Source organism: Scomber japonicus, chromosome 12 (genome assembly GCF_027409825.1).
Source record: "Scomber japonicus isolate fScoJap1 chromosome 12, fScoJap1.pri, whole genome shotgun sequence".
Classification (NCBI taxonomy): domain Eukaryota; kingdom Metazoa; phylum Chordata; class Actinopteri; order Scombriformes; family Scombridae; genus Scomber; species Scomber japonicus.
Genome location: NC_070589.1, coordinates 3,033,171 through 3,060,899, shown reverse-complemented (window position 1 = coordinate 3,060,899; position 27,729 = coordinate 3,033,171). Strand labels below are relative to the sequence as shown.

At 40.5% G+C, this 27,729-nt stretch overlaps 1 protein-coding gene across 2 annotated transcripts in view; it reads right to left on the bottom strand.

The window, feature by feature from the left end:
- Nucleotides 1–17,448: 17,448 nt before the first annotated feature.
- tmem68 (transmembrane protein 68) overlaps nucleotides 17,449–27,729 on the bottom strand; it is a 30,360-nt gene continuing 20,079 nt past the window's right edge. For both annotated transcript variants that reach the window (XM_053330252.1, XM_053330251.1), the window contains exons 6-9: nucleotides 26,626–26,819; nucleotides 26,004–26,064; nucleotides 20,516–20,655; nucleotides 17,449–20,232 (exon numbers count right to left, since the gene is read on the bottom strand). In XM_053330252.1, the coding sequence (XP_053186227.1) occupies nucleotides 20,128–20,232; nucleotides 20,516–20,655; nucleotides 26,004–26,064; nucleotides 26,626–26,819 (500 nt within the window). In that variant the 3' untranslated portion in view covers nucleotides 17,449–20,127. The remainder of the gene's footprint in view (nucleotides 20,233–20,515; nucleotides 20,656–26,003; nucleotides 26,065–26,625; nucleotides 26,820–27,729) is intronic.

Sequence of the window (27,729 nt, the reverse complement as noted above, 5' to 3'; positions counted from 1 at the left end):
CATCAGTGCCCCACTGATACTATGAAATTGTCACTGTGTTCCTTTGACATACTGTACACATGAAAACTAAATCCTCAATCCTCCCCAATGTTCTGAATCAGTGTGTGAAGAGACAGCTGGAGACTGCAGACACAATGGAGTGCTGTACCATCCCCCACACTCCCAACCCAAACAGCTTGACTTCAGGACATAGTGGGAAGCCAGAGGCAATGACATCATCACATAAATGAGCTGCCAATCAAATCCACCATGTTCTGGAATTTCTGCTTTTCACCTACTACAATAAAGGCAACACAACGCCATCCACATGGCAATGTGTGTTTCTTTTGAAATATGAAATGTCTGCACAGAAGAAAGTTCCCGCTTGTCTTTTATGTTTTGTTACATCACAAGTGCAATGTCTGTTTTTTTATAGAAGGATGGCAAGAGGAGAGAAAAGCACAAAAACAAGTCAATGGGATAATCATAGCATGAGACTGTAAACAGCTATACTGAGCTGTTCTGACCTCAGCTCCTATCAGCTTGCATTATCAGTCTGTATATGAAGTCTGAATTCTGTTGTAAGTAATTACAGTTGATTGTCCAAAACATGAATTACATGGCAATTTATATTATTATACTATAGATATACAAATATGTCTACACAGCACTAAACCAATTGTTTAAAATGCTTCATTTGAAACCCAACATAATATAGACCACAGAGAGAGAAGGATTCAGACCAAGTCAGACGGCCGTGGCAGGGTTGAGCTGAGGTGTGTTGGAGTATGGACGTGTCTCATTGTGGTCTACAACGTAACCACTGAAAAACAATCACAATCCAACGTTTTATTGATCTGGTTCACCGGCTTCCTCGATACCAGCGCTTCCTACCTTCATCCACACTCCCGCAGCCTAAACACACAACCCCCATTCAAGTGAAAGGAAGGTCTGGCATTTTGCCACACCGCCTGATTTGGTCAGATTACAGCCTAACATTGACATATTCCAACCAATATTTATGGTTTTCCCATAAGATACATGTTTAAATGGCTTGTTTTAGGTAAAATAATAATTGTTTGTTGATTGTGGCAAGTCAAAGTGTTTATGAACAGATCCACAGTGTTCTAATAAAGAAACTCCATAAAGCACCATACCAGCATGTTGAAGACAATTTATTAAAAGCACATTTTACTTCACAGCCAATCAGTTTGCAAACCATGGTGCTTTGTTTTAGAATTTTGAATGTACTTACTGTTCCAGTAAGCCATTGGTTTCCTTCACCTCCTATATGGTATGATAATCAAAGACATTTGACACTTTTGAAATTAGTCTCTCCTGAAACTCCAATATCTACACTTTCACACTGTATATAAGTGAATGGAAACTATGGAAGCCTGGAACTCTATGTAAATACATTCACAAATTAAAAAATATACAGCACACAGTATGCATAGTGTGTAGTTAGAGCTAATCCTCAAACAGTCTGGTATGGTTCTTTGCTGTCTGTCAAGGTTTTTATTACTGCTGCTTTTATCAGAAGTGAGTCATACTTTCAGTTTGGACTGTGGATCATGGAACAGTTTGTGAAGTTATGTCAGTTAAATACATACATAGTTTTAAACACTTTTTTAAATTTGTGCCACCATACTACTGTGTGTGTGTGTGTGTGTGTGTGTGTGTGTGTGTGTGTGTGTGTGTGTGTGTGTGTGTGTGTGTGTTTGGTGTCATTAGTGTGTGTTGTGTTTTGCTGTACCAAGCAGGTTTAGGGAACATTTTCAGCTGCTGCAGTTGTTCGGGCCACAACTCTTTTTTAATTAATTTTTTTGCCTTTCATTTAATTGTGAGAATTTGGTTTGCTTATGTTAGATTCATAGTTTATTTTGTGATAGAAAGACAGGGAATATGCCAGAAAAATAAGAAACTGGCTAAACTGAACAAGCATAAAAAGCACAGGATTCAGGATGGCACAACACTGTTAGACTTTGAACATGGCACACACTGTACAAGGTTGCATTTAGTTCATATTCAGTTCTTTGTTTGGGCACCAAATGAAATCAGCAGACATCTTTTCAGAATGTATTTATTATAATGTTTAATTTTGATATGCTACAGTAAACATAGAATTCAAAGGACAGCTTGTAATTATTAGGATGAGATGTATCAAACATAGTAGAGTATCTCCACCAAATAGCACATCTTTCTTCTCTTTCACTGATCTAATTCACCAGCAGAGGTCCTGTGCGGGGTTGTCCGCCACCACTGTATTGTAAAGAAGTCTCTAAAATTGACTTAAAACTAGTCCACTCACTATCTAAATGTATACAGACTTAAAGGATTGTCATTATTTCACACAATCACATATAATTTCACTATACCTGTGTTCCACAAAGTTTCTTAAAAGAAGAGTAAATGGACAGATTCACTGATGGCTTGACAAGGAAGTTTCATTAGTGTTTAAAAAGCAGATTTCCTCTTTAGCCTCTGTTTAAATGCAGCCTTGTACAGTATTATTTGAAACAGATATTGAAGTTATATGAGTTTATTTGCAGTGTTACCCAAATCCAGTGTAGCCTTTGTTTACTCGTCACCATATTATGAACTAACTCTATACATAAAGCTACCTCAGTTTGTTTAACGGACAGAATACCCTCCACCTTCTTATTACCAATACCTTTTCCCCTGTAACCCTGTAGACCTAGTTTCCTGCTCAATTAGACTGAAAATACAACATTTCCATTAACAAATGATATTCAGTGCACTCCAAAGTATAACATTGACATTAGGAGAATGAAATTGAATGTCAAATGGATTTGTTTAAATGTCCAGTGTGCCAAAATGCAATCTAATTTGGACTGGGACGTGTATTGGATTTACATTTTCATTTTAAATCTACAAATATATTAATTTTTTTGTAATTTGACATACATCGTGCATATGTAAATTGATAATCAAATGGCAGCACTCAGTTGACATTACATCTAGCCCTCGGATTAAAGACTAGCTGGTCTGCAAGGGGTTGGGTGTGCCTTCACTTTCTTTAATACAAGCAATGATTTATCTAATCTCCACGAGTTGCTGTCATAAAACGAAGAATCCTCCAAGGATAAGGATTTGGCTGACAATTTCTATATGTTTCTTATTGTCAATAAATCTCAGGTGGTGTGTGAGTATCCAAATCATTTACAGTGTACAATGTTAAACAAACAAACTGGCAAAGCTCTTTAAACAGGACAACATCAGCTTTTAGATACACACACAATACTTGTTAGTAGATCAGTTCACTGTTGGTTTGTTGACAATAAGAAAATATTTGAAAAATCAATGGGTGCTTAATGTTGAATTGGTGGTGGGTATCCTGCTCACTGCAGGAAGTGTATCATAAATAGGACACAGCATCAACAGACCCCCTCCCTCACTTCAGTCATAAATCTTATGAGCTGCTTTCTATGTTCTGTTAGCCTTAAAGTAGATATATTTCTAATTTGTTTTCTTTATTTCAGCTTCATCACCCAGTGGCTGTACTGAAAGCGCAGTTTGGTTTTCTGGTTAGCCAGGTGTGTGTGTGTGGGGTGGGTGTGGGGGGTTATTAGCATTATCTGTGTCAACAGCAGTTACTGTGCTTATACTAGGACTGATTCATTATCCAACAAGGTATTGTATAAACCTCAGTTCTCCATCATTCTCTCTAATGAAAAGCCAGCTCTAGGAAACGTGGCTGGCTGCTAATTCTCTTTGGTTTTACCTCAAAGTATTACAATACTGTAGATAAATAAGTCATGTCGAGGATCACGATGATGAAAAATGCAGTATCCCATTACTGTTTCCCCAACCTTAGCCAAATAGTTTTACTTTGCATAAACTTAACTAACATTTAGGCAGATCAGTAAAGCATCATCACAAATCATTTTGCAACTGTCAAGTATCATTTTGAATGGCTCTGAACTTTGTCATTTAGGTATGAGGACTCGTTTGAGGGGACAAATGTAGTACAATAGACAAAAATAATTCTAAAGTCACAGCCCCTCTCACACAGCCAGCACATAGCTCTAAGTAAGGTGTTTCTATGTGAACAGGCCATATTTCTTGTGAGCATCTTTGCCCTTAGACTGTCTCTGTCCACTAATCTGTAAGCTCTACTGTAGATGTGTGGACATACCATTCCTACACAACAGAAAAGTCTACTTTTTAACTATCAAACTAGAGAAAATATCTGGATTCAGTTTAGATGATTAGGATGGGGTACAGATGAGATAATTCAGTCTCAGTACAAGCACAGTAACGAGCAGGTGAATCATGATGGGATTCTAGTCCTGTATCCTGTCGCACTATAATCATTTTGTACAGATGTCTGTTTAGAGAGTTGATTGAACATGGAGTACCACAGATAGTGAAATGATCAACTTAAAGCTTACGTGTAAATAAATGTATGCAAAGTGTACATGTTAAAAAGAACATTCCTCTCTTTTTGAGTTCTGACTGTGAAGGGTGTCTTTAGAGGTTTGATGCCACCATGATGGCTGTAACTATGACGATATAACTACAGAGAATAAAACGATTAATGTGGTGTATGTGGTGTATTTAAAAAAAGATACAAATGTTTAAGACAAAAAATATTGGTCTTTTCAGTAAGTTGCATTGTGTGATGAAAGTCTCAACTCCTAAAAATGCATTAAATGGGGATAAGTACATTTTATTGTAAAAATAAATCAAGAGTGATGAACAGGATCAAAATGACATTTTTGTATATATGGAATTTTTGTAAATTTTTATTTGAATCTAATGCAACACAAACTACCAAAATTCATTTAATAAAGTACACTGTGGTCATTTTTCTGGCCTCAAGTTTCTGTTCATTTGTTCTGTCATTTATTCTGTCAGGTTGAGGATTTTATTTATTATTTATTCATTTGTTTATTTATTGTGATTTAAACATAATGTGCAGCCACTTGGAGTCAGTGTATAGTATGACAACAATGAAAGCAAGTTTCCTCAATGAGAACACTAATGTCATGCAGAAATCTTCACATTAGCAAGCTCTGTGTGGGTTTAACTTGGGTTTTCTAAAGTCACAAAAGCAGTTTACTTTTAGTGAGGTAGATTTCCACCCTAAAAACCATGCTCACTCATAATGAGCTGGAAAAAGTTATCACACAATCTTCTCTAAACTTGATCATTTTCTCAGGAATCAGACCTAAAATTACTTTCATGCCTTCACTTTGCAGCAGCCTGGCTGAGTTTTAACAGACATCATAACCCTGTTTTTGGCATCCGCTCCACTGACTGCCAGTCCATTTTAGAAATGATCCTATGAGCCAGTGCAAAGCCTTAAACCTTCTGGCAGGTCTTTAATTCCCTTTCCAAAATTTAAATTTATAAGAATGGGGGACCAGGCCTTCTAAGCTCAGCCTGTACACTTGGGTGACCATATTTTGATTTCCAAAAAAGAGGACATTCGGCCACAAGATACTACTTAAATGATACTGGCAGTTTACTCAAAGATTCTTTATAGTTTTAATATATTTAAAGTTTATATGTATGGTTAGAATATTTTGTTATATTACAAAATAATATGTCTCAAAGACAGAAATTCAGATAGGCTTCTCAGAGGTCACTGAACTTTCTTTATTATATACAGTCAAGCCCGAAATTATTCATACCCCTGGCAAATTTTGACTTAAAGTTACTTTTATTCAACCAGCAAGTTGTTTTTTGACCGGAAGTGACACAGGCGTCTCCAAGAAGATAAAAAGACGATGTACAAAAGACATCATTGTGGTAAAAAAAATATTTCAGTCAGCTTTTATTTATATTTGAACAAAAAGTGGCATGTCCAAAAGGGGTATGAATAATTTCGGGCTTGAGATATATATATATAAAAATAAATAAATAAATAAATAAATAAATAAATAAATAAATAAATGTAAAATCTCTGGAATAAAATAATGATAGAAATAATGTCTCTTCTGTGTTAGAAAAATTTGTAAAATAATAGCTCTCTTTTCAAGTCTTAGTGGACAAATAAATAAATAATATGAAATGTTCTAAATAAACTTTGTTGAACTGCTTTCTTGTTGTGAGTTTTGGAGATCCGCCCACAAGGCAGCCTCTCGGGGATTACGTCACACACGCTAACCACCAAACACAAAATACTAAAGCAAAAAAATAATAAAACACCTACACACAAGTGACCAGCACACACAGTGTAATCCCCCACAATCCCGGGACACAACACACAAATGGGACGACACCACCACCACCAGGACACCAGCACCACCACCGGCCTGTAGCAACTGAGGGGAGAGAATAAACAAAATTACTTAATCACAAATTAAACATAATCAAAATGAAAAGGTGGGCAAGTAGGACTATGAGACTAGAACAACAACAACATAAAAGTTAAACAAATAATTGCCCAAAATTAATTAAATCACATACAAAAAACAAAGAAAAACTCAACTCAGCCGAGATAAATAGGGCTAAATTAAATAAACAGAAATCAAACCAAATAACGGAATAAAACAAAATCAAATCAATTAACAAAAGGAAAATAAGCAAAATATTAAATGAAGCAAATCTTTTACATAAAACTAATACTTGTGTAACCGAGCTTATGGACGCCTATACTCAGACATATAATAAAATAAAAACACGGAGGCTCCGCTGCTGAATAGGACGGGTGCTGCTTTATTCCACTTCCGTCAATTACTGCACATCACCCAAAACAACACATACTTCCGCTTTTCCCCTCCAAAATAAAACCCCCACATATACACTGTCAATACTAACCCGGAAGAAACATAACTTTACTCTAAGCTGTCTGCTCAGAAATACTCAGTACAAAAAATAGGTTACATACCTCCCCTCCTCCCAAAAAGAAACGTCCTCGTTTCTAAACATCAACAACCGAAGTGTAATAAATGTGCTGGATGCACACTTTTGAGCAACAGTAAACAACATAAACATCTGTCACCACATCACATAAAAGCACAGTCTCAAGCATGCCCTACGTACCCCAGACATAGCTGACACACAATGGCAACTGAGCAGACTGTACCTACCCTGAACTAACATGCCAGTTAATTGATAAACAAACCAACAAACATGCCTATCCACATTTTAAGTAAATCACACTGAATTAACAAATCAGGCATAACTGACACACTACAGTGACAGAGGCAGTAAAACATTTCACTTAATCATAGGTAACAAAGACCTTGAAATGGACGGGCAGTTTCACAGTCCTTCCAAAACAAGACACAGGTCGCTGTGGCTCGCTGGTGCCCAGATCTGGAAGGGTCCTTATACCACCCGCGTAGGGCGGCTCTTCAGCCACCCAGTCCCCATATAACAGCCCCTCGTCCCGCAGGGAGGGTGCCTGAGGAGGGGAAGCTGGAAGGCTGCTCGAAGCAGTAGCAGGCATCGGCAGGGTGTAGGGTTTCAGTCTGTTGTAATGGACTACCTGCTCCTGTCCGTCCGAGTCCAAAGGATAGCCAATCCGATAGGTGAGCCCTGGTTCCCCCTGTGAGCCCAATACAGCCAGGACCCTGTAGGGTCCCTTCCAGTGAGGGGCAAGTTTCATCCGGTCCTCTGTAGGATTATGCAGCCATACCAGATCCCCTTCTGCATACGGCTTGTGACGGACCCCTCCATCATGATACAGTTTCTGTTTCTCACGTGCACTGGTGCTACTCTGTCTGGCGGCACTGAAGGTGGTCTCCAGTCTCCCCACCAGAGAGGTCACATAGTCCCCCTGAGAAGAAAATAAGTCCGAGTGCCCCTGTTGCGAGGGCACCAACACATCCACTGGGACACGAGCTTCGCGTCCATGAGTTAAATAGTAAGGAGTGTAGTTAGTGCAGGCATGAACAGACGTGTTATAAGCAAAAGCCACATGTTTCAGATAAGCATCCCATTCACCGCCACAGGCGAGCAAGGTCTTGGCCAGCTGATCAATGAGAGTCTGATTAAAACGTTCAACCATGCCATCTGATTTGGGATTATACGGGGCAGTGCGTGTTTTTTTAATCCCTAAAAGTTGACACAGTCTCTGCACAATCTCAGCCTCAAACTGCCGGCCCTGGTCGCTGTGCAGCACCTCCGGGATGCCATGTACTAGCACGTAGTCCTCAAACAAACACTGTGCTACTGACTGAGCTGTCTGGTTAGGAAGAGCATACAGATTTACAAACTTGGTGAAGTAGTCTTCCACTACGAACACATATCTGTTCTCTTTAAAAGTCATTGGCAGTTCCAGAATATCAGTTGCCACTCTCTGGAATGGTCGACTCGCTTGAGACCCCCCCATTGGGGCTCGATGCTTAGGCCTAGGGGCCCTGCGGGTTTGACATGGGATGCACTGCTCACACCACTGCTGAATATCCTTGAACATAAAGGGCCAGTAACAAGTCTGCCTCGCTCGTTCCCACACTCTTTCTGCTGAAAAATGTGCTGAGGCAGGACCTCCATGAAGATGCTGCAGCACATCAGGGACAAGAGAGGAGGGCACAACCACTTGACAAGAAGCACCCCCCATGACAGAAGACTTCACAGTCCGACAGAGCAGCCCATTCACAACAGACAGACGGGGATATTCAGTCCATAATTTCCGTAGCCCCCGAGAGTGACCTCTCATCCGGCCCTGCGGAGGCCGAGAACCATTTCCCTCGATCCAGTCCATCACCCTGCTAATATCAGGATCTGCCTGTTGCAGTTCTATCACCCCAGCCCCATCATGTGAGAGTGCATGTACAAAAGACAAGTCATTTGACTGACTGTCCATCTCCACACACTGCCCCCCTGTGGTGGTATCAAAGATGTGGGGGCTTCCAGCAGGTGACTGAGATAAAGGGATGTCTGGTTGGGAAACAACAGCATTAGCATGCTGATGTCCATGTTTGTGCCTTATGATGAATTGAAAGGGTCCAGTTCCAATATCCATCTTGCTCTCTTTCCTGTGGGATCCTTGTCAATGGACATGCCGCGTTGGCCCAATAAAGGCTTATGATCAGTTATGATGGTGAAGGCAGCAGCACCAATGTAATGCCTGAACTGCCGCACAGCCCACACTATAGCCCACAGCTCTCTGTCGACCGTAGACCAGCGCCTTTCAGTGGCCGACAGTGACTGACTAGCATACACCACCACTCTCTCTAGTCCTTCCTTATCCTGAGCTAATACAGCCCCCACTGCTTCCATGGAGGCATCTGTGTACACTTTAAAAGGGGAGGGTGAACTCTGGCATAGTGACCACAGGGGCAGCTGAGAGCACCCCTTTTAAGTATTCAAAGGCTGCATTACACTGGAAGGGTGTGTCCTTACAAGTTAAGTGGTGCAGGGGAGCTGCACGCTGTGCAAAATCCTTGACAAAGCGGCGATAGTAGGAGCATAGCCCCACAAAAGCCCTCACTTCAGTCGGATTCTGAGGGGTCGGCCACTTCTTGACTTTGTCTGTGTTTCTAGGGTCCGGCTGTAGGCCGTGGCGAGACACAACATGCCCCAGAAACACTACATGGTCCCTAGCAAGATGGCACTTTTTAGGGTTCAGTTTGAGGCCTGCTGTCTGAATCCTGGAGAAAACCTCCCGCAGACTGGAGAGATGGTCCTCAAATGTGGGGCTGTATATCAGAACATCATCGAGGTACACCATGCACACATGCCAAGGAAGCCCTCTGAGCACCAGTTCCATCATGCGCTGAAACGTGGCAGGCGGGTTAGTGAGGCCCATTGGCATTGACCGCCACTGGTAGAGACCCCTGCCTGTTGTGAAGGCGGTCTTCTCTCTGTCTTCCTCGGCCACCTCCACCTGCCAATAGCTGTTCGAAAAGTCCAGGGTGCTAAACCAGAGGGAGCCCGCTAATGCATCCAAGGTGTCATCCACCCTGGGGAGGGGATGACAGTCCTTCACAGTTATGCTGTTCAAGCGGCGATAATCAATGCAAAACCTCCACTCGCCATTCTTTTTCTTTACAAGGACGACAGGTGAGGCCCAAGGGCTGCAGCTTTCCTCAATAACCCCATCAGCTAACAGGGCTGCCACCTGCCTATCAATTTCCTCTTTCTTTTCTGGAGAGGCACGGTAAGCGCGCTGTCTTATGGGGGAATGATTGCCAGTCTTGATGTGATGTCTGATGAGGGTGCATTTGCCCGATACCCCTTTGGACATATTGAATATCTGTTGGTGTTCTGCCAGCAGGGAGGCCAATCGTGCTTTCTGTTGCGGACTAGCAGGAGACTCCTCTACTGACACCAAGGGCAGTTCAGTGGATGAAATGGCAGAGACTGTTTCAACTTGAGCACCTGGGAGTGGCACAATCTCAGATTCATCCACAGGGAAGAACTCTCCCAGATGCATGCCCTCTCTCAGTGTAAACTCCTGATCTGTAGGGTTTAACACACGGGCCAGGGTAACCCCATTCTTCACTGATGTCACTGTATGAGCCACCACACACTCACATTTGTTCTGGAGGTTGGGCTTTAAGTAGCCGACAAAGTCTGGGGATTGGTTAACAGGCCCGGCTGGTGACACACAGACAGAAACAAGCATTTCACTGAGGGGCGGCAGTGTCATGGCAGTGGCTATGGAAACATTGCAACACTCAGGAATCAAGTCCTTGCCACTCAGGAGTGGGATTACAGTGTCCCATAACTGCAGTGTGCCCCGGGCGTAATCCAAGAGGGCACGGTTAGGAACAAGAAAGTCCAGGCCAAGCAGTGCCGTTTGTGTAGACCCCCTAAGTACATAGAAAACATGCTGCCAGGAGTTATTCCCTAGATGCAGAGTGGCTGTTATGGTCCCCAATGTGTCCAGCATCTGGCCGTTCACCGCCCGTGCAGCAATGAAATCAGCATTTAGGGGTCTCTTGCGCAGCGCTGGAACACACATGCGGAAATCTGCACTGATAAGACTCTGTTGCCCCTGAGTCAACTAGTATTGTAGTGAGAGAGCGGCGTAGGGCGGAGGAACTCGCCGGAGCGGGGGGTAATTAGGGGCTGATGCAGTACACCTGGGAGGGGGAGGAGACTCACCTGGGTCAGTGGCTGGGAAGAAAAGAGGTAGGGGGAGAGAGACACGAGGAGGAGAGACGGGAGGACGTGGGAGCGTCGGCCTGAGTTTTGTCGGGAGCTAGTGGCACTGTGGTGGGTGGGTGCTGTTCGCAGTTTGTAGTGCTGCCGGCAGTGAAGACAGCTGAGTAGGGGAGTTCGTCGTGTCGATCAGCCCTGTATCAAGAGGGGAGGCCAGACACCTCCTTTAGGTAGCGAGGGACCGGGGAGTAGCCGTGCCAATTATCTGTGCTCTCTTGCAGTGGCTATACCTGTGACGCCGACCACGCCAACCGACTCCACACCTGTCAGCTGAGCAGCCTGTTCTCCGGTGCCCGGCCCAGCTCCATTGCCTAGACCCCACGGGGGGGGTCTCGTCACCAGACCGAGGCAGGATAAGTCCTGTATTTTAATGATTTCTATATAAACTTACTTGTAGACTGAAAGTCTGAGTGTTATATGCTTTCCTGTCTTAAACAAGCTTTTAATGAATTGACGTCAGCCTGCCAGCAGCCCTGTGAAGGGCGGCTCATTGTTCTTGCAGCGCTCTACCGCCCCTAGTGTCAGGAGTGGGGTTTGACCCATTATGTTGCAGTGGTCCCTAAGGAGTCAGTTTGATAGTGAGCTCCCATTGTGTGTAGTGCGATACCTGTTGCAGTGATTTGTGTGCAGTGTCCCCTTTTGGGTGTGTTCTCTTGTGTGCAGTGTTGGTGTCACCGGATGGTGGAGTACCTGCCTGACCTGCTGGAGCTGCCCTCACTGGCCTGCCGGGTGCAGACGTCCCTAACCTGAAAATTAATTGGAAATAAAGATTTGTTTATTTTTATACATATCTGTCTGTGGTGGGTGCTCTCTGACCTCTATTACCGGACCAGACCGGGTTACCAAAGGTGGTGGCAGCTTGACGCTACTCTGACCATCTTAAATACACAAAAATTATTACAGTATGTTGATTTCAGTCCCTTCAATGCTCCCCTTCACATAAGAGGTATGTTGCTGCTCTTCAGTGTCCTGTATCAGTGCATTACTTGTTGAAGGCATAAACATTTCTTCCTCCAGGGGGCCCATAGGGGGATGTAGCTGATGTCTGGGCCGCAACATCAGCTACATCTCTTTTCCCGACTGCTTGGCTGTTTCCAACTCGCGACAAGCTCAATAGAGCAGATTGCACCAGACAGGAAGTCCGACACTGAATCGGCATAATAAAACTTCCGTTTTTCAAAATAAAACAACCCGTGCAGCCTCCCGATCGTATTTCTGCAACAAACAGGAATAAAACAGACCGATAAAGACTCCATCTAGCTACGTAGCCTACTGACAGATGGGATAAGCACAAAAATCAAAGAAAATTACCAAATCAATTATTCATGTTTGTTGCTGAAATACGATCGGGAGGCTGCACGGGTTGTTTTATTTTGAAAAACGGAAGTTTTATTATGCCGATTCAGTGTCGGACTTCCTGTCTGGTGCAATCTGCTCTGTTGAGCTTGTCGCGAGTTGGCAACGGCACCGTCAAAAATAGAAATGCTACCCATTGATAGCGCTGCGGCGCGGGAGCCGCTGCTGGGATGTTGCTGACACGCTGCTGAAACGTTCCCGGTGGAGATACTCTCATCAGCTCCGGTGACCGCGGCGCAGCTGTAACGCGCCGCTGCCGGACTCAGTGGAAATTGGGCTTTTAGCCGACAGCAGACAACAGCATTAAGCAGAGAGAGAAAGGACACCTACCAACAAAACGATGCCACCTAACTGGGGATTTCCACTGGGTCCGTCAGCGGCGCGGAACGGCTGTGCTACGGTTTAGCTCCGTCCTCTGCCCGGCGTCAACTCACACCGGGAGCGTTACAGCAGCGGGAGGCATGCTCTGGGAGAGAAAGCTGCCTTTTAAAATGACGTTGCACTGTTAATACAGTAATTACGGCAGCACAATCAAACCCGAACGAGTGCCTTTAGTCTACAGTAATTACTATAGTAGCAGCACAACTAAATGGCCCGGTTTTGTTAACTTGCTCAATTTTGGTTGATTTGGTAATTTTCTTTGATTTATGTACTTATCCCATCTGTCAGTAGGCTACGTAGCTAGATGGAGTCTTTATCTGACTGTTTTATTCATGTTTGTTGCTGAAATACGATCGGGAGGCTGCACGGGTTGTTTTATTTTGAAAAACGGAAGTTTTATTTTGCTGATTCAGTGTCGGACTTCCTGTCTGGTGCAATCTGCTCTGTTGAGCTTGTCGCGAGTTGGCAACGGCTCCGTCAAAAATAGAAATGCTACCTATCGATAGCGCTGCGGCGCGGGAGCCGCTGCTGAGCCGTTGCTGACACGCTGCTGAAACGTTCCCGGTGGAGATGCTCTCATTGATTATAGTGTTACCTATCTGCTCCGGTGACCGCGGCGCAGCTGTAACGCGCCGCTGCCGGACTCAGTGGAAATTGGGCTTAACACAGGAGCACAAGGCGCAGAAGTCCCACAATACGCGGCGGAGGACACAAATGCCGTCAGCACCCCGAGAGTACACAATTTGAAGCAGCAGCAGGTGGCAATTACCTGTGATACAACACAGCCAGTGCGGAAATGACGTGGCGGGAGCGCAAGACAACGAGGCGGCTAGAGACGACCGTACTTATACAATGCTGGGCCAACAGCCACCAGCTGGCTGTAATCAAGCGCAGTGCCCTCTATGCTGCTACACACTCATGGTTTTCATTTCTGATTGATCTCTTTTTCTTTTCCACTTTATGTCTCTGGGCATCATTGTATTTTGGTTTATAGCTTTCATTTCAAAATGCATAGATCATATATGATTTGTCACTTGATTTGACACGTTCTAAACATTTTCTTTAAAAGTGTTACATAAATAAAAGTGATATTATTACCTGGTCATGACCTGTTTGGTTCTTAGTTTATGTACATGCGTGCAGGTTGGTAATAGCAGTATTGGCTAGCAGTTGACACATATCAGCAATAGTGGAAGGTCTGGAATTCTAAGCAGTGTCATTTTAGCCACCAGAGGGCAGTGGTGAGAGGGTTTCATTCCTGACAGCAGCAGTAAAGAAACTGTAAAGAGAGCAGCAGTAGGTCCTTCATTTGAATCACTGTTTTGTTGCAGCTAGCAGTTGCAATAGTGCAGTGATAGAAACAGGAGCTGCAGCAGTAAAAGGTTCAAAAGTGTGTGTCATTGTAACCACCAGAGGGAAGCAGTGTAATGTATTAAGGTGTGTTAACTGGGTATAGCTGACACAAGTACATGGAGAGTCCTGAGTTCATTCACTATTTGTACTTCAGTTGAGGAGGTATCCATGGTTCCTTAGTTCATTGAGCAAGTAGTTTCATCAATTCAATTTTATATTCCAAGTCATGTTTACTTTGTATGCATGTAAAGCTGTACATCTAATCTCTTGTAGTTCATTCTGACATTATTAAGACCTGTTAAAGTAGGCATGTATTGATGTACTGATTAATTTGAAAGAATTTCATTTGCATGTGTACATTATTTCAGTTGTTGAAAAGGAAACCACTCAAACACACCTTACTCTGACTGAATAAAAAAGAAAATAAATGCACTGCAGCCTGTCAACAGAACACAGGAGAAAGACAAGATGAAGGGTTAGGGTGTAAGCATGACAAAAACAAACAAACTCTTCTGTCTTGTGTCACTATTACAGTAATCTGCAAAGATCAGTGTCTGACAGCTCTGACAGTAAGGTGAAGAATTCCCACATAACTCACACTTAAAATATTACTGAGTTACATTGTTTATTTACTAAGTTACATCATGCACCCCTGTTTCAAATAAAGCCTGTCCTGGCTTTGTTTTACTGAATCAGTTCATTTTCAATCTGACTACATCAGAGACAATGATGCAGTGTTTTGCTGTCAGTCACAAATACATGAGACGGAGCAGTACTTCCATTTTTTTCTATTACAAATTAATATTACCAATATTATCATGTGAAGATGTAATTATTAATGTTATTGTGTCCAGGTAAGCAGGTGCCTCTAATTCAGTGTGAGCAAAGAGCAAACAGATCGTGTAGGGGGAAAGTGCAAATTTGCTTTAAATGAAGATATGTTAATTGTGAGCAAGAGTTAGTTTTTGTTTTGTATGGTAGATGTGAAAATTTGATCTCAACAAGAGGGCTGAAAAGATCAAGATCATAGTGAAATCAGTTGAGAAATATCTTGGAATCAAAGGACGAAGCTAAGACGGTGGTAGAAATGGCTGATGGTTATACTGCAATCAGGAATAATAGGATAACCAGAAAAGGTGAAGGTGTTTAACCAGAAAAGGTGGAGGTGTTTAACCAGAAAAGGTGGAGGTGTGGCAACATTTCTGAAGAATGGGATGAGTTATAATTTAATGAATATAGGTAAAGAACAAGAATCACAATTGTAATCAAAATATGGACAGCTTAATGAGAGTTGATTATTATAATACCTGTAATAGACTGAGCTCTGACATTGAATGCTCACAAGAGAAAATAATATGTTGGGAGGATTCATGGTACATTGTGGGGGATTAATCATACATACAATAATAGAGGAGTTAATTGATAATAAGGGTTTAGTGTGCTATAATGATGGAGATGGTATAAGATAGAACAGTACACAACATCTGGTCAACAGTAGGCCATGATTACTTATGATAGGTGTGCAGAGCTAATAGGACAGAATATAACACATGTAGGGGAATTTAATTTAAAGTTGGTTACAGCCATTATGCAGACAGCAGAAGAAATTATTCCAAAGAGTGAAGCAAATATAAAAAGAGTTTACTATGGCAGGATGGTAATTGTTGTTTAGACAGCTAAAAGCTCAGCATAAAGTGGATACACTGGCCCACAAGCAACAATTCAGAACTAAATTAGATGAGTCAAGCATACGTACTGGAGACATGCTGTAATAGATTTGGGAAAGAAACACAGCTGTCAGACAAATGGGAGAATGATCAGAAAAATGAATGGCATAAAGAAGTGTGAGAGTCTACATATCAGGGCAAACTAAAATAAGTATTTTCTCATTTGGAGGTGTGCTGCTCATAAAACATCTCACTGTTTTCTCATTTTCTCTTCATTTTATTTTTGCAGCATAGAGGCTTTGAGGCTGTTTTGTTTTTTTTATTCCACCAAAAAGTGCTGATAACAAACAGAGGTGGTCCTGGCTAGCCATCAGCCGCCACCCCCCCCCCCCCCCCCCCCCCCGCCTCTGCAGTCGCAAGTTGAAAAAAAAATGAAAATGAATACAAAGTGAAATATTAATCTTAACGATTGAAAGTTTAGACCATGCCCATCTCTTTAGATCACCATCAGTATCATTTAAAACTTTATTGAAAGTATTAGTAGTGTGTCAAGGGAAGAATAGATAGAGATCCCTAAATATTTAAAATTGAGAACAACAGAAATATTAAAAGAAGATATGTTGACTCAATTTACATGTTGACATTAATGCATATTTTGCCCAGTTAAATCCTCAAAATGTTTAAAGAGATGTGGGACTGATTTGGATGATGTACAAAGGGATATAATGCTGGGTGTCATGTATGGTGTCTGGCTCTGAGCTCTGATGTATCGCTTGAGCAAGAGGCTCCAAAAAGATAAAATAAAAGTGAAGATAAGTGACAGCCATGACCCAAACATCTGGATAATCTGTTATCACTACAGTAGAAGGATTAACACATAATAACATGTCCAGATTGACTGACCGACTTATTTTAAGTAGTGATGGACTGTGGTTACTTTGAGGAATCTAAAATGTGAAACATACTTCTTGTCTGCCACATGTTTCCATGTGTTATTTAATTGTTTTGATGTCTTCACTATTGTTCTACAAATTAGAAAATAGTAAAAACAAAGAAAAACTCTTGAATGAATGTGTCCAAATGTTTGACTGGTACTGTAGGTGGAACTATTTTCATGATACTGTATGTGAAGCTACAGTAAGAGTTTTGCAATACAGCTGTCATCTATACAAACCTGTGCCTGTATCTGGCTCCTCCAATAGTAAACATGACTTCCTTTCACTGTTTCGACAAGCTTCCTCAGTGTTTTCACTGTTGTTTCAGTAGCTCTGTAAGTATCTGTCAGAGATTTCATGAAATGTAATAAATTATGTGATCACAGAAAATGATACATAGAAAATACAATGGTACTGACTAGCGAGTGGGAATTATTCTTTTCATATGTTTGAGAATGTATTTTAAATATATTTTCTATATGTCATATGATTTATTTTCCATTTTACGTACATTACGTAATTCATGTTAAAATCCACTGTGTGTATATTATTAACCTTGTCCTTTACTGTATCTGTTATGCACAATCAGTAACCATCCTTCTGCATCCCAACATTGCTATTTTGAATCATCATTGGCCAGACATACAAGCATCACAAATGGAGTGAATTCAAATTAAATGATCAAATTAAACATTTTAATAAAATAGATTTATTAATAGGATGCGGTTGATCTCAATATTAAAAGTGCACCATTTATATTTTATTAACATAATTCAAAAATACATCTTAGATAAAAACTAAAAACATAAATATGAAAAAGGCAACGAGTTAATAGAAGCATCAGTTAAACATCACGTTACCAATCACATAACTGGTCTCACAAAGGCTTCTTTAAAAATGACTACATCTGAGTTGGCAGTGATACTTTGACTTTGAAGACTGTGTGCAAAACCACTGGTTGAATCACAATAATTACATAGTCATACATGCAAATATGTCTGTATACATGCACACACAAGGACTATTTATCTTCAACTGGACAATCAAAATTTAAACAAATTGATTATGTTACTGCTGATAAAGTAGATCAGTAGACAGTGAGAAGATATGTGATGTGTTTTAAGAGGGGAGACTGAAACTTCACTGATAGCAGCTGTCAAGGTGAAAGGCTCCTACAGTAAGTGGTTGCTCTCCACCCACCTCCACCTTTATCTTGACAACAGCTCAAGTGAAGTCATGTTTCTTTCATGGCCAGAAAGCAGCACACATTGTTGTATTAAAGTGAAAATGATTTTACTTATTTGCAGACTTTGCAGACTAGTTAATGCCAGTACATTTGTCAATGCTTTCAGTGTATGTACCTGCATGTTATGCTGAAGTACAGTACATACCCTTTCACTGAGCTGGTGGAGCAGCCTCACATGACCTGAGGTGAGTGGAGAGTCTTCTAAAATAAATGTGTCTTTTTAGCCTGGCTTGTCATGAATAGAAACAATGCCATTAATGTCTTTATTTAATTAAGTAAAGTCCACTGCTCTTTGTATGGCTGCACCTGATAATCACTTTTATTATCAATTACTTTTTTTTTTTTTTTTTTTTTTTCAATTAATCAATTCATTTGTTTACCCACTAAAAAGCACAAAATAGGTTAAATGCAAATCATAAGTTCCAAGAGTGGTAAAGTTCATTACAATAACATGTATTCACTTTACAATGATATGAAACAGAAAAAAACACAATGTCCTAACCAACATTAACTTCAATAGTTATGTCTTTACTGAGACACTGCTAGAAACAGTAGCAAAACAAAAATAAATATTGAAGGCATTTGAATAGAATCTGGATTTACATCTGGATTTATGTATACCTTGACATTTTAGAAATAATCTCTTATCTAATGGACGGCTTGCTGACAATAAAGCATTCCCATGTATCTTCTATATAGAAATAATCGTACCTTTGGTTGTGATTTGGTTCACTATGTAGCTGTATCATACTGGAAATAACAGATATTTGTGCAACTATGAACAACATGATAAAAATACCTTATAATCTAATATAATTTAATAAAACATAGACTGCACCTTCACAAACTACCAAGAGATGAATCAACACCTTTGTAGCAGTATTTTGTTGTACTGGATTGAATTTCAGTGTCGTATACTGATCATTTTGTCCAGTATCTATGTACATAAAGGATAATGTATTGACAATGTACCACAACTCAGTCAGTTAAAAGGTACTGTACTGTGACAAGGAGGACTACAAATGTTCCCTTGATTTCTGGGAACAGCAATCAACTTGTATGTAGCTATTAAAGTAAACTAATTATAAAGGGAACTGGACAGTTCAGTTCAGTTCAGCTGGTAGATACCTGCTCATTTAAGAGTTAAGGAAATTACATAGAAGAGCGTAGGTCGGTGTATTTTGCATATAAAGCTTAACCATTAACTGATGTGTAGAAGACATGTAGAGGAAAAATAGGAACCACTGGAATTGATGTAATCATAACACTATGATCTCTATAATTATTAAAATTGTTGTTTTCTGTTGTAGGTGTAAGACACAAGACACACTCCTTTAGGTCACTGTACGTTCCTGGTTCATATATGAAACTTCTACTTAAACCTCACAAAACCATAAATCCTTTTATTGTGGGACAACATTAAGCACTGGGTTCAGCTGTGTCTTATCTTTCAGTTAAGACTCATCTAACCCTGCAGCCTGATTCCTCTGCCCCACAGATAGATAGATAGATAGAATTAGTGTGTTTTGCACACAGTACATTGTTTTCTCTAAGCCAATTGAAACAGAAAATGTGCAAAAATAAAAGTTCTCGTATAGCACTACAAGCAAATTTCTACATAGTAACTGCAATTCATAGGCTTGGACAGTTTACTAATTGCCTGAATACCATGTACAAACAGCTCAAATGACCAAAAATATCAAAACCCAAGTTTAACGAACCATTCAGCTCACTGCAGTCTAGAAGTCCATATTTAATTGCTCCTGATGTAAATAATCAAGACAAAAATATCATAAGCTATGTAAAAAATGATCTTTCCATTTATAAATTGAAGTACGATATATGTCAATTCCATTATCCCAACTTAAGGAAGTCTAGCTTGAAACAGATTAATCTTGGGAATGAGCAGAAGAAGAAGAAAGTCAATGTACACATGAACACATCAGAAATATGTAACATGTATGTACTGTAAAAGAAACCTCAGCTGCAGTCTGTAGTGTTTGGGGCAGTGCATAGAGCTGTGCAAATATCCCAACACATCAAGCCACCAAACCTGTGCACCATGTAGTCAAGTGACATGGCATTTTGGTCACACACTGGACAGGTCTCTGTTGTTGTACAGCTGTTAATCACACTTGTACTTGGTGTGAAATCTCTCCAATAAGGCTCTCAGGATGCTCCCTGGGATCCGCTGGTGTTTGTCTATCAGAGACTGGACTGCCTGCTGCACCTGCAAAGCAAACAATCAAAACTTAGTCAGCAGTTAGTTAGCCCTACATATGAATTATTGCTATTTTGTGAAACAGTTTAACAAATTTCAGTTTTGGTATGTTATTTTTGGTGTGGTAAATGTCATGCATATAGATATAAATCATCATCCATCAACAAGGAAGGAAGGAAGGAATGAATGAGTGAATGAATGAATGAGTGAATGAATGAGTGAATGAATGAGTGAATGAATGAGTGAATGAATGAATGAATGAATGAAGAATGAATAGCTTTAGTGCACTCACTTTCTCTGCCAGCTCTGCAGCATTTATGTTAGGGTCATATGGGATTGGATCACCAAGGAAGGTCCGAAATTTCACAGGGAATCCACCATAAACAGGAGCTGCAGGGAAACGAAACCTCTCATACACCCAGCGGAACACTCCTAGAGAGAAAGAGAAACAGACAGGAAGCAGGTTCCCATCAGAGTCACTGCCGACTTTCCAATAGGTTGACCTCATAACAATGCCGTGTTAAAGACTGTGCAGACCTGTGTTTAGACACCGTAGAATGATCTGAAAACCCTGCACCCTTTAAAAATACTAGAATGATATAGAAACATAATCTGGCAATAGAAAAAAAGATTGTTTGCTTTGGACCCAAGTGTGTTGTCATGCATTTCTCTCCATATGTCAGTTAATCTGAGAGCTTCCATCAGCTGCTTCAAGGCTCGCTCTGAAGCAGCATGATGTTCTATATGATTCTTTATGCACTTAGTCTCCTCCTAATAATAAAAAGTCTTCAGGCTGACCCTGAGTTCATTTAAAAACAGAACTCTGGCAGGTCCTGTGTTGGGAGCATATACATTTACAAAAACAGTAGTAAACAGCTCATACGTGGCTAACATCAGTCTGCCCTCATTATTTCCTCCACCACGTGATATTACTTTTAATGACTTCAAATCACCTCACCATCTCATTCCTTCCTCCAATCATTTTCATTTAAAGTGTTACTATGCATTTCCTGAACATCACATTTCTTCAGTTTAACCAGTTCAAACAGACTCACATCTCTGACTCCATTTATAGTGTGGAGACTATGAAATCACCCATGATCACTAATGTGAGCAGTGACAAGAAATAACACAGACAGGAGACAGACTGCCTTATATTGTTATATTGAGACTTCATCATCTTGTTTGAGTTTCAGGACAATTTTCTTCAATGTGTAGACTTCCTGGTTATAATAACCTCCTTTCCCTCTGCTGCTCATCTGTGATCTGACAGACATTAAAAATACTGCAGTAAGAGGTCATCAATATCTATTTTCATTAGCTGCAGACACAGCTGGAACATGCAGCCCATGCTTGACACCACTGTTTACAGGACGTTGTAGTTCATAAGTGTGGATGCTCACATTGTTATCTCTATAGTTATTGTTATAGTTATTGTTCTTAGTGTTAACAGCCCTTTATAGACCTATAACCAAATCCAGATGCAACCTCTGTTTGCATTTTACTGCTGTAGGACACACCAATGTATAAGAAGCACCCCACTTTTAAATGAAACCATTTGTATCAAAGGTAAGTCTTATTTTAACCGTTTTTACGGTAATTATTTGTCTGCAAAGAACTCTGCTCATTTAACTTTTTTCATATCTTTTATTGTGTGTCTCTCTCTAGTGGAGAGACACATTGCTGTTCACACCTGTCTCTATTATGCATCTCAAGCTGACCACTTTTGTCCAGATGTTGTTGCCGCCTACATGGCTTCTACAAGAAGGCCAAAGGATTCCTCTCACAGTTATCATGCCAGTTAGACACGCGCTGATTTGCTTTTAGTTCAGGCTGAAGAGATTTAGAGAAAAATGTTTTCCTAACTATTCCAACTGTTCAGATTACTGCAACCACGTACATCAACTATTGTCATGCTTTTACCAAAACAACCTCCACGTCCTGCATTGATGACATATTATCCTGTTACCTCCAGGCTGGAGACGCATCAGGAACATTTAGGCTAGTGACAATGCCCCCAAAATCTTGACATACCCCAAGCGGAGGTAGAACTAAATGCAACATTGTTTTTCCTCATCACTAAGGTCTCCCATATATGAAATGGGTTCTTGGACAAAAATATTTTCCTGCAAAGATGGTTAAATTGATAGATATTGTTATATACCTCAAAACTAAAAAAGGGCTAAAATACAGCTTGTCCGTATGGGGGTTAACACACATTGAAGAATTGACATGTATGTAGTCAGGATGTTGCTGTACATAATAACACAAGTAGGGTGTGAATATCATGAAGTATGTGGGAGATAGAGGCCTTGGAACACACTCCTAAAATAGGCGGCTATGAAAAAAATCATATCTATGCTGAATGTTTTCATTAACTTTGTAACTGCTTTGCCATGGATTGTCATAGAAACACATATGATGGCTTGTTAGAAAGGTGAGGTTGTGCTGAATCCAGCAATGCGAAATATGTGAATGTAGCATGCATAATCAGGGTGCAACGTCATTCCATGTGGTGTCCCAAATGAAAGAAAGTGAAACATTGGTATGAGAAGAAATGGCCAAAGACAATTTCTGTGGTGAGAAGAATACTGACAAATTACTGCAAAATAACTTGTATGAGGTAAGGGCTACTCCATATTTCTATTACATTTAATAATTATATATTTCAAATGGTCAATTGTAATATACAGTTCATATGGACACAAAGAGTCAATTGAATCAGGGTAAACACTGGCGGTTTAAATAAAATTCCCCCCGCCAGGAACTCTTGCTCTTGTGATAATATATGTTTGTCTGCTGGTTTGGAGCAGTGTTCATGCACTCTGGACATGGCCTAAAGGAAAGATTTGTCCCTGTCTATTTGATTGTTCAGTAGCTTGGGACAGTTTTTTGTGAGTGTTTACCAGCATATCACGCCCTCACGGGTTGTGATACCACAAGCAGCTTGTACAGAATTGGGAAGTGTACCACATTCTCAACACTTAAGACTCATCTGAGTGAGTTAGCTGACCTCGTCAAAGTGGTTATTAGAGATGGCCTACCCCTTGAATGACTACCCAAAGCATCCTATGTTCTGGATGATGCTAAAAACACCAGGCCTGGAAGACCTGAGGCCTGTACTACGAAGCTGGATTTTCTCTTATCGAGATAACTTCAGGGTTAACCCTGGGTTTTCCGTACTACGAAGCTGGTTCACTTCTTACCGGGGTAAATCACCATGGTAACTTATGCTGAACGGCTAACCTGCTCCGGAGCATGTTATGTTCTGGATAAGAGATCAACGACTATAAAAGCACCACCTCCTGACCAATCAGTTCTCTTAGAAAATGGCCTGCCCATTCTTAAAAGATACTGTCAACATTGGTGTGCGGATTGTGAGAGGAGCGCTTAGGAGAGAATGAGTTTTAAGGGAGATGCAATCCTTTAGATGTCCCCGATGACATCCTATATGAAAGGTACAGATTTTCAAGCGACATTAAGTTAGTTTAATATTCAACATTCATTTGACATTCAAAACACAAACCTATTATGCGCTTCAGCCATTTGAGTGAATAATGTCAAACCAACTGTATAACATACAGACTAATATCCCTCATCCCTCAAAAAGAGAGAGTCATCGCTGCAAAAGTGCAGAAAAGCAGAATTTTATTCATATTTTTTAACTGTAAAAATTGACCAAAATATATATTTAAAAAATAATCCTTGTGGCACATGAGTTATATTAGTTTGTATGTTATACAGTTGGTTTGACATCATTCAAATGGCTGAAGATGATATATTTTCACCTCTCTGACTGCTCTGAGCTTCACATCTGGAGGAGTCTGGCTCTTGTTTGTCTTCCTGACAAAGTTCCTGGTCATTCTGCTATCTTAAAAGAAAGAAGGAACTAGATATATATCACACTATATATGTATATATGCCAACATGTGACAACCAACCCCAAAGAGAATGTGACAAACATCCCCAACTGGGATTTTTTGCTACCAGCTAAGCTAACAACCACATGTTTTAGCTAAGAGCAAACTATCACTCTCTTCATACTTTTTAATGCTAATGATTGTTTTATTATAAATTTATAATTTATTATATTGTGTAAGGAATTGGATATTTACATTTTCACATGAAAAACACTAAAAATCCTCTCACCTCAAAGTCAAGCAGTTTACTCCAAGATCTGATGAATGTGACAACCAACCCCGTTCTCACCTACTCTGTTTGTGTTTCTCAGTTTCAGTGTCTTTTGTCCCTTCATCTTTATGTCTAGTCTATCCCTTTATGTTTCCTCTAACATCTTCACACTGTGTTTTATTAGCAGAGGGGATTTTTCTCCAGGCAGGCTCAGGCTACATGACACCATTTCCATCAACACCAGATCAACAATGCTGGCCTCCATCACAACAAAGATCACCACAGCACTGTTCATCCGTGCAGCAGATTTGATGTCGCTGTGACCCACAACTTCTCCCACCAGCATGTGCTTTAAAAGCATGTTTCCTGCTGAGTTCGGTAAAATCATGAGAGAGTTAGACAGCCCTACTTTAACTACCTCTAGCGCATGGTGTGAAGCGTGTGGTGTAAGTGCATTTAAGGCATGTCCAAATCCACTTTCGTTGTTTTAACGGGAAAATGGGATTCTCCAGGAACAGGCTTCCAAGTCTCTTAATGAATCATGGGTGTGTTTTGGGCGTAACATACAGTAAACCAATCAGTGTCATCTCCCTTTAAATCCAGAGGTGCAGTTAGAGCTGCTAACCCGACATTTCATTCATAAAGAGGCTGCACATCTATTAACATATCAGTCCTGCTGCCATCAGATGCTGCCAGGATTTTATGAACTGAAGAAGAAACTTTTCATACAGTATAAACAGCTGTGGAGAACAGACACTGTAAGAATCAGCCACATTCATTAATAGAGCAGTACAGATGTTTTAACCACAGATGTTCAGATGCTTTTCTTGTTGATAAAATCACTAAGTGGCAGCAGAGCAGCTTTCCTCCATAAAAAGACGTAGTAGTTCTGAGGACTATTTTCCACAAAAACACCAATAACTTGCTTTTTGCTGAATATTCTCTCATCTCCTCCCATTAGGTCACTGTGCACCGTGACAGCACACAGATGCCACGGCGCTTTGTTTTCATTTGTTTATCTTTTAATTACAGTTTTGGTTCTCTTTAATGGTTTTGTTCAGTCATGGAGTAACAGGTAAACTCAGCAGGGTTTTAATTGTTGAAAGAATGGAAACCTGATAAATGTCATCTCAAAAATGTGCATTAAATATTATTCAAAAACGTTTAATCATGTTAACCCCTCATACAGTTGTGCCTGTTCCTGTGTGTGTAACAGGCAGAGTGTACACACATTGCGCACCCACCTATTAAAATCTTGATGATGCCCTTAAAATAACATAGGCATTGACTATAAACCAGAGTTTTGTTGGTCAATTACGCAATTGCTTTCCACTACCTCAAAACAGCAATCCCTGACCACACCTCATTTTGAGACCAACACACTCACAGGTACGCAGATGAGTGCAAGTGCTATTTAGACAACATGTTGAGACAAATATGGTCTTAAACTAGCAAAGACACGTGTCATGCCTGACGCCGCTGTGCGCAGGGTTAAGATAGGACCCTGAGAGTGAGAGAGAGAGAGAGACAACAACAACGAGTCAGAGAGAGAGAGTGAGCGTGTGAGAGTGAGAGAGTGAGAGAGAGAGAGAGAGAGAGAGAGAGAGAGAGAGAGAGAGAGAGAGAGAGTTAGTTTTTTCTACACTTACCGAGTGTTCCAAGAGATCTGAAGCCTTCCCGCAAATTTTGCGTAAACATGGGAATTACTGGCTGAAAGAAAGAGAACAGACAAAGAGATGGAGAAGATTAGAGAGAGAGTCTTTCTGCAATGCAGAATTGCACATGTCCTTATTCAAAGTATAACAAAAAGGATGGCTACTTGTCTGTTACTGTAGTGCTTCTTGACTGGACTGACTGGTCAGTATGAATAGGAGAGGAAAACCTTTTTCAGTGCAGTGTTCATCTGGTCACTTACCTGACATTTTGAAAATTGTAAACCTATCCTTTAAAGTATCAGTGAGACAAGGAAATACAATCCACAAAGTTGAGTTGGAGCTACAGAATAATGCATATAAAGTCTTATCAGATGCTGAAACACTGCACAGCATTTTACACCACTGGAAAATTAGCATCTGTTAACAGTCGAATTTGGAATGAACAAAAAGTAATCCACCAGGAACAATTAATTGAGTAATCCACAAGTATAGTATCTGCAACTATATCGGAATGTAACATGGAGTGAACAGTATGATGTCCACATGCACTCTGGGCTGAAACTTTAACAAAAGTAGTGACAGACAGTGACAGTAGATTTCAGGAAAAACAACGCACCACTTTAGAATCAATGGCAACTTGTGCGAAACCTTTGCGTTTGCCCCAGAGGAGAGGGTAAGTCTCATCACTGAACAGAGCCTCCCGCACTCCTCCTGGAGAAATCCCCAACAGGTGACCACTCCTCAGAGCCCGCACACACTCCTCCTGAGGACCATGGATCACACTGAACACCTCCAATAGTAACTTGAAACCTGGAGGAACCGGACAAGATGAGAGAGGGTAAGGATATACAAGAAAGGGAGACAAGATAAGATTTTAACATATCAAACATATTAAATGGTATTTAAAAATAAGTGACCAAGAAATAATTTACATGAATACATAAACCCAGATCAGATGTATACCATGGACATGAATGTGCCACCTAAAAGTCTTGATTGATTGATTACATGAGCATGATTAAGTAACAATAATACTGAAAGTCAGCACCAAATACATGGTCATATTCTTATTGTAGAGGATTTTTAGGTTGATACCAGGGTCAGACTACAGGATATCAAGTCTGAGAGAGATGGTCACTGTGTCAAATTAGGAGACCATAGAGTCATAAATGACAGACTAATGGCAGACAACACACTGAACCCTGATCATTCAGAGCTTTCATGACTGGTGTGATGTATAGAGGTAATCAATAAGGTTCCAAGGATTGACTGTACAGTTGTGGCTGACAGCATTAACATCGCATTCAACATCACCATTCAAAGAAAAACTAAGCATGTATGCTCTGTCCACTCCATCACTCTCTGTACCAAAAGCCTTCGAAATTATTAAATCATTTAACAGTTTCTCAAGTTATAAAATAAATAAACCCCAAAGTGAAGCCATACAGTTATACATACAGTACTGGAAACCAGAGATGTGAATTCTCTTCTTTACTAAGTTTTATAACAGACGACATAAGGAGGTGGTTCACCCTGTCTTTGTCCTTATGACGCCAGAACAACTTTTATTTTCTTCTGCTAAACATTGATTGATAAATAAAAATGGATTGGTTCTCTGTATATTCCACAGTCTTGGTTGGATAACATGAATGTGGTATTCTACTCTTTTTTGTTGAAGGACACAAAGCATAGAATCAATTATTAATTACTGGCAAAACAC